The sequence below is a fragment of the Leucopleurus acutus genome (genome assembly GCF_964270905.1).
Source record: "Leucopleurus acutus genome assembly, chromosome: 19".
In the NCBI taxonomy this organism is placed as follows: Eukaryota; Metazoa; Chordata; class Mammalia; order Artiodactyla; family Delphinidae; genus Leucopleurus; species Leucopleurus acutus.
The window spans coordinates 52,955,638-52,975,003 of NC_139161.1; the positions used below are offsets into that span (position 1 = coordinate 52,955,638).

The following is a 19,366-nucleotide window of genomic DNA, read 5'->3' on the forward strand; positions in this document are numbered from 1 at the left end:
AAAGCAGAGGCTAGGTCTTATTCATTATTCTATCCACCACAGGATAAGAGAATGTTAAGAGACAGTCTGGCTCAGTAAATAAAACAAAGGGATGAATGGAAGAACGAATGAATGAGGGAATGAAAGAGTGAAGTGAATAAGTCCAGGAGAGGATGCAGGACCGAGAACTCAGCCCCTGCAGGTTCAGGACTCAGCAGCAGCCAGCAGTGTGGCCATCACGGGCGGGCCCTTCTCCTTATCAGCTTTGGCCTGAGTCGGAAATCACAAGTTGATGTCAGCCTCTTGTGGCTGTTCTGCTCCTCTTATCATCGGCTGATGTCTCTGCAACTACCGTGGGTGTGGTAGCCACTGAAGGGGCTGCTTGGTGACCGCGGACAGCCTGGGAGCTGGGCCCTGCAAGGAGGAGCTGAGGTACCCTCATTTTGTGGGCACGCAGCTGACAGCCAGCCAGGAGACAAAGAGAGAGTGAAGGAAGTGGACGGAGGAAAGACCAAGGCCCCACACCTGCCCCCAGCGCACCACGCCTACCATCACCGAGGGGGTGGCGTTGCCCCTCTGATTGTTCCCAGTGACGCCGTGTCCCTCCAGATGCTCTTAGTGTTTGTTTAATCTGGGCTTTTCAGGCCGTCTGTTGCCAAGTTTCCCATCTGCACCGATCTCTCAGCAACAGCCCTTTCCCCCAACAAGACCACATGATCCGTAAGCATCAGACTCGAGAGGGTTAGGGTTCCCTGCACTTACTGCTCCGGTTCCTAGATCACCTGGTTAGCTAATGGTTGAAAAGCCACTCTGGAGTGACCAACGCCCAAGACACAGAAGCAGAGGCTCGACATCTATGGCCCCTTGGGGCAGAGGTGTGATAGCTTCCCAGGTTCCTCTATCCCAGCCTGGGCGTTTGGAAGTCTGTTCACTAATTCACCTTGGAGCTGCCACGTTACTTATCTTTCCTGCAGACAATCCACTGCTTCTGTTTCATCCTCATCCCTCTTTCCAGTCCCCTTTATTCAGAAAGATATGTCTTACTTATTTCCCTGTCTATTACTAAGCCGCTGAGAGGTTTAAACAAACGAAACTTTAAATTTTTAAACAAATTAAAACAAATGAAATCCTCTTGTAACTGTGGTGGTAGGGAGATGAGTGCTGTGATCAGGGCACTCTAGAGGGCCAGGGTATTGGAGGCAGGGAAGAATTATTTGTTTTGGATACAGGAAACCCAGGGCCACCTGTGCGTTGCTCCAGCCCCATCTTCTGCGGGGGTCCCTTCTGGGATCATTCAGAAGCCGATGCAGAATTCATCATCTCTTTGAGTTTTCTAAGGAGTTCGCTCTCAGAAAATCCTAATAAGCAATGTAGATTTTACTGACGGTTACATTAGGAGGATGGAGAAGAAGTGGATATCACTCATCTCTTAACAAGCTATTTAAAAATCTTCCGTTGTCCGGACGCCCGCCTCCAGGCCATGCCGTTGGACTGGTAGAGTGTTTTTTTTTTTTTTTTTCTCCTTTCTCTTTTCTCCCCGTGACCCCAACTCACTAACTCCTGGCTCCTCCCACCCAGATTTTTTCACAAACACATCAAAGGACTCTTGAAGTGCATTCAGAGCACCTCAACTCCATTCTAATCCTTGCCTGCCAGTTTTTATACCCCGAACTCATTAACAACAACCAAAAAACAAATGGTTCTCTGGTTGGTAGGACCCATCCTTAGAAAGCAGTGAGAGGTAATAAACCAGAAAACAGCTGTTATAGAAACACATTTTACTTTACCTATACAATCACTTCAAGAGTTAGGACAATTATGGAGATGGGTAAACTTGAGTTTAAAGGCTCGTATAACTGGCAGGTGCTGGGACTTGAACCAGGAAACACCTAGTCCAGCGAGTTCATTGTAGGACCACAGGGAGGACCTGCAGGCTGAGCCAGCCTGAAGCCTGGCCTGTGTTCCTTGGCTCTCAACTCTACTGCAGGGAGACCAAGGCAGTGGCAAGGCTGGCACTCACCTGGTGGGCACCTCTGCTTCTAGTGAATTCCCTCCAGGGCAGCAGAACAACATCATGCCCTAAACCAGCGTTTCGCCAAGTATGGCTCCTGGACCAGGAGTATCGATATCATCTGGGACCTTGTTAGCAACTAGTACTGTCTGCCGAGGAACAGTATGCGTATCGGGGATTCTCCACCCTTTACTTCCAGCAGTGTGGTTTTGTTGGTTGTGTGAGAGAGCGCAGAGTTAGGGCTAATGGGGTGACATGTGTAGGAAGCTGATTTATGTTTTTATCCATTCCCTCACCTTTCAGCCACTCTTATTTTGGGGGGAGAAGGAATTTTGATTTTAAATGCTGGCAACATTTTTTTAAATTTTCGTGTTTAAGAAATTGCTCAAGCAATTCAAAAATACATTTTCATTGTAATAACAAACATTATACAGCAGTATACAGAATAAAAAAGCAGGGCTTCCCTGGTGGCGCAGTGGTTGAGAGTCCGCCTGCCGATGCAGGGGACGGGGGTTTGTGCCCCGGTCCGGGAAGATCCCACATGCCACGGAGCGGCTGGGCCCATGAGCCATGGCCGCTGAGCCTGCGCGTCCAGAGCCTGTGCTCCGCAGTGGGAGAGGCCAGAACAGTGAGAGGCCCGCATACGGCAAAAAAAAAGGCAATCCTCCTCCCCCTTCCCAGTTTCTTTTCCCTCCTCTCCCAGTGACCACCATTGTCCATAGCTTGGGGTGATTTATACAAATTGTTTTTCAGCTTTCTTTCTTGGAAATCATTATCAGTACCTAAGGACCAACCACATTCTTTCTTAAATTTAAATGTCCGTATTTTCTGGACTAGTAACACATTTACATGGATCAAGACGGGAAAGATACAGAGAAACCCAGACCATTCCTTCTTGCACAAGCCATCCTTCAAGTTGGTGAGGAAAACTTCTCTGCCCAGGCCTCCCTCTGCACCTGTGCCCCCTCCAAGCTGCTCAGGCCCCTCTGAAACGGGGTCAAGGGCAGAGAGAACCTGCGGCTGCCCTGGAGGGCAGGGCCCGGAATACTCTTACTAGCCCTGTTCTCAGGTCAGCCTGGAGACCATCCTTCCCTGCCCCGGCACCCTCGCACCGCCCCCCCTTTACCTTCCTAATAAGGCAGGTTCCTCCAGGGCAGGTCTGCAAGCTTCGCAGAGTGTGGAGGAAGAGCTGGAGGCGCTTGTCGGCATAAAATTCGCACCTCGAAGGCTGAGGATCCAGCAGAACGTCAGTGAGAAAACCCGAAGAGCCCAATCCTTTATTACCTGGGCAAATTGCCTGGCCTGTGCACCTGCGTGCACACGCACTGGGGCAGGAGACAGAGCGTCCTGGCCGGGCTCTGGTCCTAGCTGCCTCTGCTCCGTCCCCTCCTCTCTGGGTCTCAGTGTGCCCATCTGTAACCCAAGGGATTGGAGAGTGTGTTTGCAAAGCCTTCCTAGCTTTCTCCGGCTTCTTTCCCAGGCAGTCCTGCTTCTGTAGACCTGCGGCTACAGTTTTGCTCAGAGAGGTCCCTTTCCTTGGTGGGGGAGGGGTTGGGCGTGGGGAAGGCTGCTCTGCTCCCTTCCCTCCCCACACTTTCCTCTCTCCCGATGTCTCAGGGGACCCTTTTGGGGTCAGGGCCAGCTTTGGGGGCTGAAGCGACATTCATTCACAAGGGCTTCCTTCCTGACTCCCCTGCCCCGCCCCCCAGCAGTGGCCACACAGACTCGCCTGGAGCCCCGCCAACCCTTTACTCTCCTCCCTCACCGCCCCCCCCCCACTTCCACTTCTCCACACCCTGCCCCACCACCATCCCCAGGGAGTGTGAAGAGGGTAGCTGTGAAACCAGCAGGGCTCCTCTGGAATTCCATTAGGATGAAGCCATCCCCCTCAGATCTGTGTGAACTTTACTTTTCTGGGCCTCAGTTTCCCCACAGCTCACATGAGAGGATTGAGGGAGCAGCAGAGCTTAAGAGCAGGGACTCTGGTGCCTGGCTGAGTCCTGACTTCCCCTTTTCACTGTCTCTGTGACCTTGGGCAAGTTCCTTAGCTTCTCCGTCTCAGTTTCCCCATCTGTAAAATGGGGCACAATAGTACCTACCTCATGATGAGGCAGGCTGGGACCTCGGACCCTCTACTGCAGGGCTTGCACCTGGACAAACGTCTCTTCCAGCAACAGAATACAAAGAAACGAAAAGGGACTAAAAATACCTGCACGCATGCGCAGTTTAGGCAAATTATGAACAAGAAGATACAGAAAGGCCAAAACGCGACTGCCACTTCTGAGGGGCGGGGAGGAAAAGCAGGGTCCTGCACATGACCCCTGCACACGGCATCACCAAGCGGGTGGGCAGACCACCTGAGCCACCGCTCCGGCCCAACCCCCCCTCACCCCATTTAAGGGACCAGCTCGCCCCGCCTCAGGGAGCGAGCAAGGGCACCTGTTGCTTGTTTTCGCTCCCTGCTGCTGCTGCACGAGCCCCAGTAAAGCCTCGCCTGAACTCCTCCTCTGGCCTCTCATCAACTTCTATGGATTAAGGAGTCCAAGGACCCTGGTTGGTAACAGTGGTGACGTTGGGAAGCATCAGTGAGATGACATAAGCATGTAAAGCACGTGGACAGCGCTGGGCCCGTGCACGGTCAGTGTTGGCTAGTATCTCGGTTTGTGCTACCTTGATGTTCAGAGGAGATTACCTGGTCAGGCTGCAGCGACTCCGAGGCTTGGCCTCCAGCTCTAAATTTCTGAGATCCCCTGAATGGGTCCTGTTTCTTCCCACTCGCCCTGTGCAGAGAGGGGCACACGCGTGTGGCTGCCGTGACCACAGCCGCCTCTCCAGGGACCACATGCTCAGAATTGCCAAGTGTTATGGACTAAATGTCTGTGTCCTCCCCAGATTCGTAGGTTGAACCCCCAATGTGATGGTGTTAAGAGGTGGGACCTCTGGGAGGTCATTAGGTTTAGATGAGGTCCTGAGGGTGGGGACCCCATGATGGGATTAGCGTCTTTATAAGAAGAGGAAGAGACACCAGAGCTTCCTCTCTCCACCTTGTGAAGCCACAGTGAGAGATGGCTGTCTGCAACCCAGGAAGAGAGCTCTCACTAAACCTGGCAGCACCTTGACCCTGGACTTCCCAGCCTCCAGAATTATGAGAAGTAAATGTCTGTTGTTTAAACCACCCACTCTATGGTACTTTGTTATAGCAGCCCAAGCTGACTGAGATCCTGGGGGCTCTGGACTGGCCCAGGACACAGGTGTGCCTGGTGCCCGGGACAGAGAAAAATAAAGGGCACAGATGGGGATAGCCTGCCAGCGGCCTGTCTTTGCTCCAGGGGGGTGGGGTGGGCACTCCTTCCTAGAGCAGCCCGCTCCCTTTACCCTGATTTTCTGGTTAGGGTTAGGGGAGTGAAAAGAGGGATTCAGAGACTTGGGTAAAGGAGGGAGTAGCTTCTTCCCCAAGAAAACCAAGAATCCCTCTTCCCAGGGCAGCGGCCATCCTCCCAGTGCGGGAGGGTGGGGTGGGCGTGACAGTGGGGGAAGGGAAGTCTGAAGCCCCAGGGCAGGTGCCAAGCAGTCCAGGTCCACACACGTCTCCCGTGTGGGTGAAGCTGCAGGGGCTGGAAGACTCTCTGATGCCTCTGCTTTGAGCAGACTGAGGCGGCTCTACGCGTTCCTTGACACAGGGGTTGTGGGAGAGCCGTCCCTCTGGAGGAGGCGTGACTTGGATGTCAGGGACCATAGGAAGAGGTCTGAGGAGGGTACCAGACCACTATGGCCTGGGCCCCAGAGGAAGTTGCCAAGTTGACAAATCGGACTTCGTTAAAATTAAGACCATCTGCTCTGCAAAAGGCACTGTTAAGAGAATGGAAACACAAGCCATAGATTGGCAGGAAATATGCGCAAAGCGCATATCCAATAAAGGACTGGTATCCAAGATATATAAAAAACTCTTAAAATTCAACAATAAGGAAACAACTCAATTAAAACATAGGCAAAACCACACCGTTGAAAGCAATTATACTCCAATAAAGATGTTAAAAAGAAAAAGAGGGCAAAAGATCTGAACAGACACCTCACCAAAGAAAATATACATATGGCAAATAAACACATGAAAAGACGTTCAACATCATAGTCTTTAGGGGACTGCAAGCTAAAACAACAAGGAGGGGCTTCCCTGGTGGCGCAGTGGTTGAGAGTCCGCCTGCCGATGCAGGGGACGCAGGTTCGTGCCCCGGTCCGGGAAGATCCCACATGCCGCGGAACGGCTAGGCCCGTGAGCCATGGCCGCTGAGCCTGCGCGTCCGGAGCCTGTGCTCCGCAACGGGAGAGGCCACAGCAGTGAGAGGCCCGCGTACCGCAAAAAAAAAAAAAAACCACAATGAGATATCATTACACACCCATTAGACAAGAGTAGACAAAACCCATAGCACTGACAATACCTAATGCTACTAAGGATGTGGAGCTACAGGAACACTCATTCATTGCTGGTGAGAGTGAAAAAAGGGCCCAGCCACACTGGAAGACAGTTTGGCATTTAGAAAACAAAACAAAACAGAAAAACCTAAATATATTTGTACCATACGATCAAGCAATTGTGCTTCTTGGTATTTACCCAAATGAGTTGAAAACGTACGTACGTCCGAACAAAAACCAGCACACAAATGTTTACGGCAGTTTTATTCAGAATTGCCAAAAAATGGTATCAACCAAGATGTCCTTCAGTAGGTGAACGAATAAACAAACTGTGGTACATCAGTAAAATGAAACATTCGGCAAACAAAAAGAAATGAGCTATGAGACCACGAAGACATGGAGGAATCTTCAGTGCGTATTGCTAAGTGAAAGAAGCCAATCTGAAAAAGCTACGTACTGTGTGGCTCCAACTATATGATATTCTGGAAAATCTGTAACTATGGAGACAGTAGAGAGATGACTGGCTGCCAGTCTACTTAAGAAAATAATGGTTTCAATTTCTTTAATTCTATTAGCCTATTTGGGATATCCACTTCTTCTGTCAGATAGGCAAACTGTATTTTTGAGAAATTTCTCCGTCTTATCCAAATTACCAAATGTATTGGTAAATCTATAATATCCCTTTATTACCCTTTGAGTGTGTATAGGATCTGTAGAGATGTCTTCTTTTTCATTCATGATATTGATAATTTGTTCTCTGTCTCATCAGTCTTGTTAGGGGGTTTTCAATTAGTATGTTGGTTTTCTAATTCATAGATTTCTGCTATTACACTTATTTCCTTCCTTCTACTTTCTTTAGGATTGATCTACTATTCTTTCTCTAGCTTTCTGAGATGTAAATAACTGATTTTTAGCTTTTGCTCTATTATAAGACATGCTTTTTTTTTTTTTGCAGTATGCGGGCCTCTCACCGTTGTGGCCTCTCCCATTGCGGAGCACAGGCTCCGGACGCGCAGGCTCAGTGGCCATGGCTCACGGGCCCAGCCGCTCCGCGGCATGTGAGATCTTCCCGGACCGGGGCACGAACCCGTGTCCCCTGCATCGGCAGGCGGACTCTCAACCACTGCACCACCGGGGAAGCCCCAGATATGCTTTTTTATGGCAATAAATTTTCTCCTAATATTGCTTAAGCATCCTGAGAGTTTCAAAAACATATACTCATTATTAAGCACTTCAATATATTTTCTAGTTTCCACTTTTCTTTCTTTCTTGACCCCTGGATTATTTAGAGATGTAGTGCCTGATTTACAAGCAGTTGGGATTTTCTAGTAAAATTTACCTTATTGATAGTTTAATTTCAATGTAGTCAGGGAATATACTCAGTTTGATTTCAATCATTTGAAATTTGATATTCTACTCGTACTTGAAAACAATGTGAATTCTATTGTTGTTGAGCACAGTGTTCTATTTCAATGAGATCAAATTTGTTAATTGTGTTGTCCAGATCTTCTATAACTCTACTGATTTTTTTTCTTTTTTTGTCTATTTGTTCTATCAGCTACTGAGAGAAATGTGTTAACGTCCTTCACTAGGGTTGTGGAGACGTTAATTCTGTCAATTTTTGCTTTATAGTTTAAATGTATAAAAGGTCCCTCTTCATCTTCTGTAATGCTTCTGACATTAAAATATTTGCCTGATATTGGTGTAACACCACCATCTTTTGGGGACCTGTGTGCACGGTGTTATCCTTTCCATCCTTTTGCTTTCAGCCTTTCTGTGTTCTTACATTCAAAGCATTTCTCTTGCGAGCAGTGTATAATTTTTAAAACATCATTGAACAGTTGTAGGTATAGAATCCTGGCTTCCACTGTTTCCGTAGAGAAGGGAGCTCTCAGTTTAGTTGTTGCTCCTTTGAAGATTAAGTGTATTGTTTTCCTCTGGCTGTCTTTAAGATTTTCTCATTACCTTTTTTCCCTCAGAAGTTTGACAAGGAGGTACCTCTGTGTGTGTGTGTGTGTGTGTGTGTGTTTAAACTAAACTCCAGACTTCATTGGGATTTCAGCCGTTTTTCCATTAAGATTCTCTTTCTGTTTCAGGATCCCACATTGCACTTAGTTTTCAGGTTTCCTCGGTCTCCTTCAGTCTGTGAATCTTTCAGTCCTTCCTTGTATTTCATGACACTGGAGAGAGTACTGGTCAGATTATCCTGTAGAATGTCCCCAGATCTGGGTTTGTCTGGCATTTTCCTCATTATTAGTCTTGGGTCACAGGGTTTTGGAAAGAGTATCAGAGGCGCAGTGCTCTTCTCATGTAGTTTTATTTTTCTCTCGTGTGAGGTTTCCTGAGCTTATTGACTCTGTGGGCTGATGTCCTCCATCGATTTTGGCCAACTGAATGTTGGCAGAAGAGATACTGTGCCAGTGCCAGGCTCAGGCCCTAGGAGGCATCACATGTCTCTGCTTACCCCTCCTATGCTAACATGCTGACCCAAGGTACCCGAGGAACCCACAGAGCAGACCTGAACCCAACCTGCAGCTTGGAGCCAAGCCACTCTGAGCCCCACCTGGATCCCCAGATGTCCTGTAGATGTACGAGCAAGAATAAATGATCACAGCTGTAGTCCACCGAGCATTAGGTGTGCTTTCCTGTTTGCAACAGCTAGCTGATACAGAGCTGAAGTCTCTCACGGTTCCTTCTTCCCCCGTCCCACGTGGTTGTGCTGGAAGCCTGGTGCTTCCCTACTTCTCCCAGGTCACGGGTGTCCTCCACCATCCCTTCGCCTCCTTTCCTCTCCCTACCTGTGAGCCAAGTCTAATAACAGCCCCAGGTCCAGAGGGTCAGCAAGGATCTCACTTCCCTTCCTCTCGGCAGCATGATGAGGCTTACGCAGAAAATTTCGGCACAAGTGTATTTTTGATAGAGAGGAAAATTACAAAAAGATAAAAACAACCCCCCAAGAATCTTATTTCCACTCTATGTGAAGTGATTGACGTGAACTAGCCAGCTAGCGGGAAAATAACCGCAAGTCATTCAATCCAAGAGGAATCAAGTTTTATTTGACAATAATATTAAATTCCACTCGTCTATTCTTGAACGGCTGTCAGACAACCAGCTCACACAACCAAAACTATTGAAGGTATATTGCCAGCCGCTGTCTGGCGCCTGAAGCAAGGACAGATGGCCTTGACAGCAGACGGGCGGCCATATGTGGTCAGAGACGCTCTGTCCACTTCTCTCAAGTCCTGAGTACTCTGGGCTGGGCGTTCGCGGGCTCCCGGAAGCCCAGACCTTTGGAGCAGATGAAGCCGGAGCAGGACGGGGAGGAGGGGTTCTGTGAGGAATACAACTGTCTCTCTTCCGTGGCTAATTTCTCCACCTCTACGAGCCCAAATCCCGGGCCCGGGCCCGCCCTCCGCCTACCATCCTGGCCCACATCAGCTTCCAGCTTCTCAAACCACTGCAACCCCGTAGTTAAACCTTTGGGCTCTCACGTTGTATCAGCCGTCTTCCCCTCAGCTGTCCATCCTCTACTCCTCTGGGAACTTGCCCAGGCACGATGGTGCCAGTGAACTCTGGGGCTGGAAGATTTCCCACACAGTGGAGTGAGGTGGGAAGTGGGGCACAGGGGCCAACCTGGGAGACGAGGAGGTGACGCACGTGTGCAACCCTCCTCTCACCCTGGCGAAGGCAATTCCTCCTTCAGAGGGTAGAACTGAGGGCTCCTTACCCCCTCGGTCTGGGTCCTGCCCCATCGGTGAATTGGAAAGGAGGGAATGAAGAGCATCGCGAAAGCGGCGAGAGCATCCCCTCCCCAGCCCCCGCCCGACAGGTGAGTCAGGGCTGAAGGGGCGACGCCGCTGACCTTTACTGAGGACCTGCTATGAGCCTGCGGCTGAGCCAGGCCTTTGCAGACAATTTTGTCTCAGCCTTTTAAGGAGGTCTTATATCCCCCCATATCCCCCCATCTTAGTGCTCAGGAAAGGGACGCTCGCAGAAGCTAATTCACTTCCTTCTGGTCATTTAGCTAGAAGGTAACTGAGCCGCCCCTGAATCTAAGCTCGTCCTGTCTCCCAAGGATCTCGATCCAGAAAGAGGCTCCAGAGAGAGAGAAAGGGTGTGTGTGTGTGTGTGTGTGTGTGTGTGCGCGCGCGTGCGTGCGTGCGTGCGTGCGTGCGTGTGTGTGTGTGTGTGTGCGCGCGTGCGTGCGTGCGTGCGTGTGTGTGTGTGTGTGAGAGAGAGACAGGGGCGTGGGATGGGGGCGACGGCACTGAGGTCAGAAGAGTCGCATCTGCGTTTCTACCACCTGAACCCCTGAGTAGGGGGACTGAAATCCCAGACTCCAAGGGCTCCCCAAGTCCCTGACAAAGTAAGGGGTGGGCCTGGCCAAGGGTTGGGGGAGGAGGCCTAAACCACACCCCAGAGCACCAGAGCCTCAGATCCTTCTTCTAGAAAGGATCCTAGACCACACTAGAGGCCAGGCCCGCCCATCCTTCTCCTTTCTACCTGAGGGATCTGAGGGGCTGCAGGCCCAGGCCCCTCCCCCTAATGCCTGTTTCTTTCCCAAACAGAGCCCGGAGGTGCCACCAACCCCCTAACCCCTGCCCCCTGCCTGCTGCAGGGCCCACAGCGGGACCCTGACCCAGCACAGGGTCGTCCAGTTCTCCACGGGGAACGAGGCCCTCCAAGAGGGAGGGGGCTCCGAGGAGGCTGCCCCCGGGCTTGCTGTCCAGGCCGGTGCCGGGCCGCTAGGGCAGAGCTCCACTGAAAGTCATGATGGGCAGACAGAGCAGGGAGCAGAGGTCGGGTGCCGTCTGCGCCTGCAGGTAGGAGGGCCTCTGGGGTGGGGGGCAGAGGCTGCTCGTCTCCGGCTTGTAGCAGGGGGAGACCTCACACCTGTGGGGCAGGGCAGGTGTCAGGGCAGGCCTCCCACCCCTCCAGCTCCCTCCAGGCCTCTGGGTGGGTGCTGCAGCAGAGCCGGGGGGCCCCCGCTTTCCTACCTGACCACACTCTGCAGGATCTTCCTCTCGTCCTGGTCCAGGCACACGGCAAAGGGGCAGCCATTAGAGCCGATTATCTGCACCTTGTCCACTTTGACCTGCGACGTGCTAATCTAGAAGGAAGGCCCGGGTCAGCCGGGAGCCCCGGCCCCAGAGCTGCCAGCCTCCTCCCCTGGAACCGCCTGACGGGGCCCAGGGCGTGGGGCAGGAGCTCGGCTGCCAGCGTTCCAGGCGCGCTGGGCGTGCAGGGGACTGGTCCCTCCATCGGGCCCTGCTTCCTCCCCAGCCTCTGCCCTTTCTTGAGTCTGGAAGGAGCAAGTGTCCTGGGAGGAGAAACCCCACTGTCCTCACCGTGACAGCCCGGGTTCCCTGACACAGAGGCCACTCCGCCTTGGACTCGGGGCTGCCCTGGAGGCCACCACGGAGCCCCACAGGCGTGCACCCTCCCACCCACAGGCCCCAGCACAGCCCTTGGACACCCCCGCATACACACGCACGCACACGCACACGCCCAGTAAGTCTCCCGAGGGGATGACAGAAAGGAGAGGAAAGCTCTTACCTGGTTGAAGCCCTTCTTGGATTTAGGGTTCTGCCTTTTCACCACTTCTGTCAGGTTTAGCGTCAGGGCCTCCGTGCTGGAGTCTGAAGGGCAAGGGTGGCTCAGGCCAGGCTCAGGAACCCACCCCCCCTCCCCCTCCTCCCCTCCCCCTTCCTGTCCCCCTCCCCTCCCCTCCCCCTCCCCCCTGCCCCCTCACCCAGGTCCTCCTGCTGCCGGCAGGCCTTGCTGAGGTTGACGGAGGTGCAGACCTTCTGCATGTTACTCCAGCGACTGCGTCCACTGATGGCCCCCTGGGGAGGCAGCAAAGCCAGACCCTCTCAGCGGCATGCCCGCCCCCCGTGCCTCCTGCCTTCTCTTTGAAGAAGCGGCTCCAGGCCAGCCAGCGACAGGGCGCCGCCTGCAGCCAGCACACCCAGGAAGCTCGCTCTCATTCACCCGGGCCTGCCGGCTCCTTCACCAAGAGCCCCTTGACCCCTATATAGACCTCACTGGCTCCAGGGAGGAGCATCAGGTCACTGGCTTGGTCCACAGGTCAGCCTGGCGACGGGGTCGTAGGGTGCGAGTGCTGAGAACGTCTCGAGGGGTGGTCTGAGGATCTTCTGAACCCCGAGTGAGGGAGAGACAGGCTCACGGGCAGGGGGTCCCAGGCAGAGCTGGGCCGGAGCCCCCTCTTTGGGTCTTTGTCTGAATGTCTCTCAAATCAGGGACCTCCACGTTGCCAAACCCACAAGCACCCTCAGTCCTCCGCTCGCCTGGCCTTACAGGAGAATGCATCCCGTTCACTCCTCCCCTCTCCTGGGCGTCCGGGCGGCACGCTCCTGGCTTCCCCACCGCCAGCCTGGCTGGGGCCTCTGCTTTGCGCCATCACCCTCCTCTGCCCCCATCACAGGACGCAGGTGTCAGGAGCTTCTCCTGGGGCCTCCGCTCTGTTATTCCTACTTTCTCCTTGAGGGGGCCTCACCCGTGGCCCTTTCTCCATGACCACCTACACACCCATCTCCACATTTCACCTCTGAGCTCAGGCCCACCCTCCCACTGCCTGTTCTGGTCTCTCCTTCCCTCTCGAACCCACTATGCCCCACACCCACTCCCCCACTGGAGCTGGGCTTCTTCTGAGAAAATGGTCCTGTCAGTCGCAGAAGGCTGAAATCCAGGAGTTGGAGCCTCTCCTTTTCTGATCCACCCCTAAGCCCTGCTGCTCATGTGAGTCACATATAACCCCCATTCCTTTCCTCCCTAGTGCAGGCTGCCCATGTCTCTCGCCTGGACAACCACGGGAGCCTCTGACTTGGCTTTCCCACACCCACTGGGGTCCACTCCGATATTCCCCACAGAGCCACCACAGGGGGCTTCCAAACCTCAAATCTGATCCTGCCACACCCCAAACTGAAAGCCCTTCACAGGATACCCATTGCTCTTAGGACGAGGACAAAACTCCTCTCATTGAACCAAGGCCCTTGGCATTCCAGCCCTGCCCATTTCTTTAGCTTCACCTCATCATCCTTTCCCCCCACACTGTCTCTGCTCCAGCCCCTCTGGTCCTCCTACAACGTGCCCTGTGATGTTCATGTTCTCCCTCACCACAGGGCCTTTGCACATGCTATCACCTCTACCTGGAGGGCACGTCTCTCTTCTTTTCCCACTTAACTAACTCCTGGTTTTCTTTCCAACATTGACTCGATGGCCCTCCTTAAGGAACCTTGTCTAACTTTGCTCACTGGGTTGAACAATCCCCTTAAGGGTTCTCACAGAACCCTTTACCTCTCCTTCATCTGTTCGTCACAGTTGTAATTATACATGTTGTGGCATCATCTAACCCCTCCAGACTGTAAGAGCTTCGCTCACTCTCGTGAACGCTCCTGTGCCATGAACAACACCCGGGACACAGTGGGTGTTTAACAAACACCCGGAACACAGCACCCAGCGAGTGTCAGTGTCCCTGCCCACCTCCTCGTCCACTACGTGGAAAGAATCCTATTGTCTCTATCCCACCAGCCCTTTTGTTGCCTTGTCATCACTTGCCACTCTTTAATATTACCTTGGGCACTTTTTGTTTCCTCGTTTATTGTCTGTCTCCCTCCTCGAGAGAAGTTAAGAGGGAGGGCCTGGCCCCGCACAGAACCTGACATGAGTAGGTGCTCAATAAATATCTTTCAAATTGCTGAGGGAGGGAGGGAGGCAGGGAAGAAGGTAGGAGGCTGTCCGTCCGGGAGGGGGGCCTGTCGTGGCCCAGAGCCGGGGTGTGCTCATGGGCTACGCCCCCAGCTCCCTCCACCAGGCACAGCAGTCCCTGCCCTGTCCCTCACTCTGCCCCATTCTCACCCCCAGCCCTGAGGCCAGGCCCCAGCGCTTCACAGAAGGGCTGAGCACGTTCAGCAGCGGGGAGAACCCCGGGGCGGGGGCAGCTTTGGAGGCAGAGCGGGAGAGGAAGGTCCACCGCCTCTCCTTCCGCCTTCTCTCAGCATCCAGGAGAGCCTTCCAGCTTAAAGACCACCTGGGGAACACAGGGGGCTGGCTCTGGGGAGGCGGCATGGGGAGCAGATCCCGGAGGGGCGGGGCCAGCATCAGTCTCACCTTGCTGTAAATAATCTGTAGTGTTAGAGGGATGGCCTCCCGGTCACCATCGATGCCCAGCCGCTTGCTGCCAGGACCTGTGCCACACACAGACAGACCCTCTGCTCCTTCTGATTCCAGTGCCCTTCACAGACCCTGGGCTCTGCCTCCCTGCCCGCTTCTTGTCCCTCCTGCCCCACTGCCCTGGGACCCCTCCTCCCCAGGGCGCCCTCTCCGCTGTGTCAGCCCCCAGCTCCGCCTCCACTGGGGCTCAGCCCACCCGAAGCCTTGATGGCGCGTGTGGCAGCAGAGTGACCCAGCTCCAGGGAGTGGATGAAGATCTCTGTCGTCTTCTCCCCGGTGATGAAGGTCAGCTGGAGAGGGCAGGAGCGTGGGCGTCAGCGTGGACCTCCAGGAGGGGCCCCCGGCACAGGCTGCTCCAGCACAGGGCTGCTGGCTGCCCGGGTGTGGGAGCAGCCCTGCAGCTAGTCTGGGGGAAGAGGTGGGGCCAGGCGGCAGGGCAGGCCTTACCTCGGTCTGATAGACCTGCAGCAGCACCGGCCGGGCAGCGAAGCGGCAGTAATAGAGCAGCATGTCCGCCAGGATGGGCAGCTGGGCAGGAGAGCCCTCCAGGGGCCGGGACTCAGCCTTCAGGGACTGCTGTGGGTTGGGAGGGCCGAGCCCGAGCCCGAGGGACAGGTGGACAGAGACGGAGAGAGAAAGCGAGGATGAGAGGAAGAGAGACAGACGTGCAGACACACAGAGGAGAGATCCCGAGGCAGACAGGGCCAGGGAGGGGCACGGTGAGACGGGAGCAGGAAACAGAATGGTCAAGGGAGGACCCACAGCCTGGCCTCCGCCCCTCCCTCACTGGCCCATGGGCCTCCAGGGAGGCTCCGGCCGAGCTAGACAAAAGCTGGGAGTTGAGGAAGGGGGCTGAAGCCTAAGGCAACTGGACCCTCTAGGGCCCCTCCCTCTCGGTGTGGTGACCCCTCCCTGGGCCCCCCGAGCCCTGGGTTCAGCTCAGCCCTGCTCCCACCCACCCTCCTTGCTCGGTCCCACGTGAGCCCTGGTCCTCCAGTGGGGCCGCAAGCTGGATCCCCCAAACTAGGGCCTTCAAAGGGAGGCTGGGTTAACACAGACAGGGCCCTCCACCTGCACCCAGGGAAGCGGCCGCTTACCTGGCACAGGACTTCAGGGGGCAGGTGCATGAGGCCCAGCACGTTGCGCTCATACCAGGGGTCGAGCATGCCGAGGTAGTGCGAGATGTCATTGGTGCTTTCCTCCCAGGGGGCTGCACCCAGCTCCTGGGGCGGGGGCGAGAGTCATTCCCGGCCACCCGGACGCCTGCCACCCTAGCTTCGGGGCCCTGGGTGGCACCTGCAGCCCCACCCTGAGCTTCTCTGCGCCCTTGGAGAGGTCTGACAACTCTCAGTCCATGTCACACAGCAAAACGTGCCCCCGCCCACCGTCGGGCCAAGTGCAGGGCAGGGACCACGCCTGGGACGGAGGCCCAGGCAGGAGGCGGCAGCCCCTACACACCCCCTTCCGGTGACTGGGGCCTGCTTACATCTCCTCGCTTTGCCGCCCTGCTGGGCCCAGGGCCAGGGACCTACCGCAGGGCCGGGGTGCCTCGGGGAGTCTGTGGGGAGCGGCGGCGTCTGGTTCCGAGGGGCTGGGCTGGCGCTGGCGCTGGGCCCGCAGCTGCGCTTCACGGGCACGTAGAAGAACTGAAGCTTGAAGAACCGCGTGAGGAGCGGACGGTTGCTCTCCAGCCGCCTGCCGGGAGGAAGATGGTGAGAAGGGAGGCCCTTGGTCCCTCTGGGAGCCCAGATGCCGCCTGCTGGCACGCCGCCCCTGCTGCCCAGGGCAGACCGATGCCCCGTCTCGGCTCTCACCGCAGCTTGCTGTACGCCCGGGCCACCTTCCCCGAGATCCGATCGGAGCCGAAGACCACGACTCGCAGCGTGGAGGCCCCGGGGTCCTCGTCCCCGCTCAGGAAGGGGCAGCGGCGCTGGTGACGGGAGGCGGGGGCCAGGGCCCAGCCGGGCAGCTGGGAGCCGAGCTTGTGCTGGGGCAGGGAGCGGGAACGCTGGGCCCGGGACGGGGGCTGCGCCGGGCCAGCCAGGGGGCTGCAGGGGCTGCAGAGGCTGCCGGCCCGCCGCAGGGGCGGGGCGCTGTCCGGGCCGCCCTCCGGGGTCCGGGAGTCCCTGCGCAGCACCAGCTGGCTGGTGCTCTTGAAGAGTTTATAGATCCTGTTGAACTGCCCGGGCCTGCGGTGGGCCCGGCGCTCCTGGCTGCCAGGCCTCTTGGGCCACTCGAACGAGCCGTCCTGGCTGTCCTCCACGTAGCCGCTGTCCACGCCGTCAGAGAGGCCCGAGACGAAGGAGCTCAGCAGCTGGTGGGAGAGGCTGGGTCCCGAGGCCTGGGACGAGGCAAGGGACAGGGTGGAGTCGTGCAAGGCTGCCGAGCTGGTGGAGAGCAGCGAGTCCCTCTCGGCACGATGCCCCTCGGTCTCCACGTCCTCCTCGTCCCCCAGGATTCCTGGTTGGAGCAGCTCCTGTTCCTTGAGCAGGATCTCCTGCAGGATGTCTGCAGGCAAGCAAGGGGAGACGCCGTCTGGGTGTCCGAGCCCTTGGAACCCCTCTTGCACACCCTTGGGCGGGGTGACAGGCTGAGACAGAATGAACTTGGGGAGCAGAGGGCAGAGGGAGGGCAGAGGGCAGCCCAGTGCCCTGCCCCCTGCTCTGCTCAGAGCCTGCTCAGGTGGGAGGGCTGGCAGGGGGGTGGGGTGAGGGGCAGCTGCAGAGGAAGAGAGCCCGGGCAGTCTGGGGGGTGGGCACCACGAGGGCCCCAGCGGGCTGCTTACCGAAGCTGTCCTGGCTCCAGCTGTAGGTGTAGCACCTGGCGACAGGGATGGGGATGGTACGGAGCTTGCCAGGTTGTGCAGTGTCTGCAGGAACGAGGGAGGGAGGGGCAGGAGGTGAGGGCTGGGTAGAGGCCTTGAGATGGGCCAGCCCAGACCCCCCCGTCTTGGAGGAGAGGCCAGAGTTGGGAGAGGACCGGTACAGGACACACAGCCGGGTGGGCCGAGGCTGAGTTGGAAGCTGGGATGCCTGGCCCGCGGCCAGAGGGCTTCTCTCGAGCCCAGCAGGCAGACGCCCTTTCGTGAGCTGCACGAATGTGGCCCAGTCTCAGCCTCTGCGCCTCTGGTTCGAACAGGACCATGGCGCCGTCTCATCAGGCATCCCTTCTTCTACAGTAGACGTTTCCCAGACCCGCCGGGGCAAGGTGGGCCATGTGACTGAGGTGGCTCAAAGGGGTACGCTGTCTTCATTGTGAAAACGAAGCCCCTTGCCCTTGATCAGCACTCTTTCCCTCCTCCCCCAGGCCGCCCCAGTGGCGATCTTGGCAGCCCAACCCTAACCCTGCAGATGGGAACTGCACCCTCGGGGATGCTGGAGCCAGGAGGTGTCAGAGAACCTGGGTCCCTGAATGATGATGTGAAACAGAAGCACCAGGCCGACCGGGGCTGCTCACCTGGGGGGCTACCAGGGCCACAGGGGAAATGGGTCTCACCCCCCAGAGCCTCACCTAAGGCCCCAGGGAAGCCGGCTTTCTCCCCCACCGCCTGCAGCTTGGTCCTGAGCCACTGCCGGGCCTCCGCTGCGTCCCCGATGCCAGATGCCAGTTCCTGTGCTTCGGCCGTCTCCGTGAAGATGTCCTCGAGCTCTGCCAGGGTCTTGGACTGAAACCCAGGGGGAGGCAGGGTTGCTCCCGAACCACGGCTCGGCCGCCCGACTTCTCGAGCTCCCGGTGACCAGTCCGTCCCCAGCCTCATCGCCTGCCACCACCCACGGCGGAGCAGGGAGCCAGGCCTCTCACTCAGTCCCTATTCTCCAGAAGTGGTCAGAAAGAAAGGCCCAGAGCCAGAGCCCTGCAGAGTTGGGAGGGACTTCAGAGCTCACCGCTGTGGCCCAGAGAGGGGAGGGCGCTGCCCAGGGCCACACAGCTGACCTGTCACAGAGCTCGGACTAGACCCCAGGGCTTCCAGCTTCAGCCTAAAGCTCAGTCCTGTACCACCCAGCCCACGCTGGATTCGGAGGCTGTGTCCAGCCCCACTGTCTAGGGTGCCACCCACCTGGGTTAGGACCCAGCACAATAGAAACCTCTCAATCAATGAGGCCAGCCCTCCAGCGACTTCCCCGCCATGTCACTCGGGGCGAGGGAGGCCAATGGACCCGGGCCGCGGAGAGGGACCAGAGAGGGGACCCTGCCTTTGCAGAGAGGTGCTCTGCCGGGAGGGGGCGGTGCTGAGCCCGGGGTCCCAGACACATACCTGCAGCTGGCAGTGCAGACCCGGGAGGTCGCAGTGGGCCCCAAAGGTGGCCTGGAAGGCGTGCAGGAGCAGGGTGGTGTAGGCGCTGTGCGGGGAGTGCCCAGGCGTGCTCAGCTTGTCGGCCACGGTGAGGAACTCGGCCTGTACCTCCACCGGGTTCAGCAACAGTACGGTGCTGGGGGACACGGAGGACCGGCCATGGGTACTGGGCGCGGGGGCGGGGAAGGGCAGCCACAGAGCCCACGTGGGCCCGGAGGCCAGGAGAGAGGCTGGGGGCTCAGGGGTCCCAGTGCCAAGGGAAAAGCTTATGATCTACTTTTGAGTAGTTTTCAGCTGGGGTCTTCAAAGACCTTTTAAAAATTGAACTTGGGACTTCCCGGAGGTCCAGTGGTTAAGACTTCTCCTCCCAGTGCAGGGGGTGAGGGTTCGATCCCTGGTCAGGGAGCTAAGATCCCACATGCCTTGGGGCCAAAACCCGTCCCCCGCCCAAAAAAAAACACAGAAGCAATACTGTAACA

General features: G+C 56.3%; 1 protein-coding gene across 1 annotated transcript in view; it reads right to left on the minus strand.

Annotated features, from left to right (window-relative positions):
• Window positions 1-11,138: 11,138 nt before the first annotated feature.
• Window positions 11,139-19,366, minus strand: part of PIK3R5 (phosphoinositide-3-kinase regulatory subunit 5) — a 72,129-nt gene continuing 63,901 nt past the window's right edge. Inside the window, exons 7-19 of the mRNA XM_082861801.1 lie at window positions 18,849-19,023; window positions 18,104-18,257; window positions 17,379-17,462; window positions 16,408-17,101; window positions 16,126-16,288; window positions 15,691-15,816; window positions 15,041-15,169; window positions 14,790-14,883; window positions 14,531-14,607; window positions 12,153-12,246; window positions 11,957-12,039; window positions 11,398-11,510; window positions 11,139-11,293 (exon numbers count right to left, since the gene is read on the minus strand). Coding sequence (XP_082717927.1) covers window positions 11,146-11,293; window positions 11,398-11,510; window positions 11,957-12,039; window positions 12,153-12,246; window positions 14,531-14,607; window positions 14,790-14,883; window positions 15,041-15,169; window positions 15,691-15,816; window positions 16,126-16,288; window positions 16,408-17,101; window positions 17,379-17,462; window positions 18,104-18,257; window positions 18,849-19,023 — 2,134 coding nt within the window. The 3' untranslated portion in view covers window positions 11,139-11,145. The remainder of the gene's footprint in view (window positions 11,294-11,397; window positions 11,511-11,956; window positions 12,040-12,152; window positions 12,247-14,530; window positions 14,608-14,789; window positions 14,884-15,040; window positions 15,170-15,690; window positions 15,817-16,125; window positions 16,289-16,407; window positions 17,102-17,378; window positions 17,463-18,103; window positions 18,258-18,848; window positions 19,024-19,366) is intronic.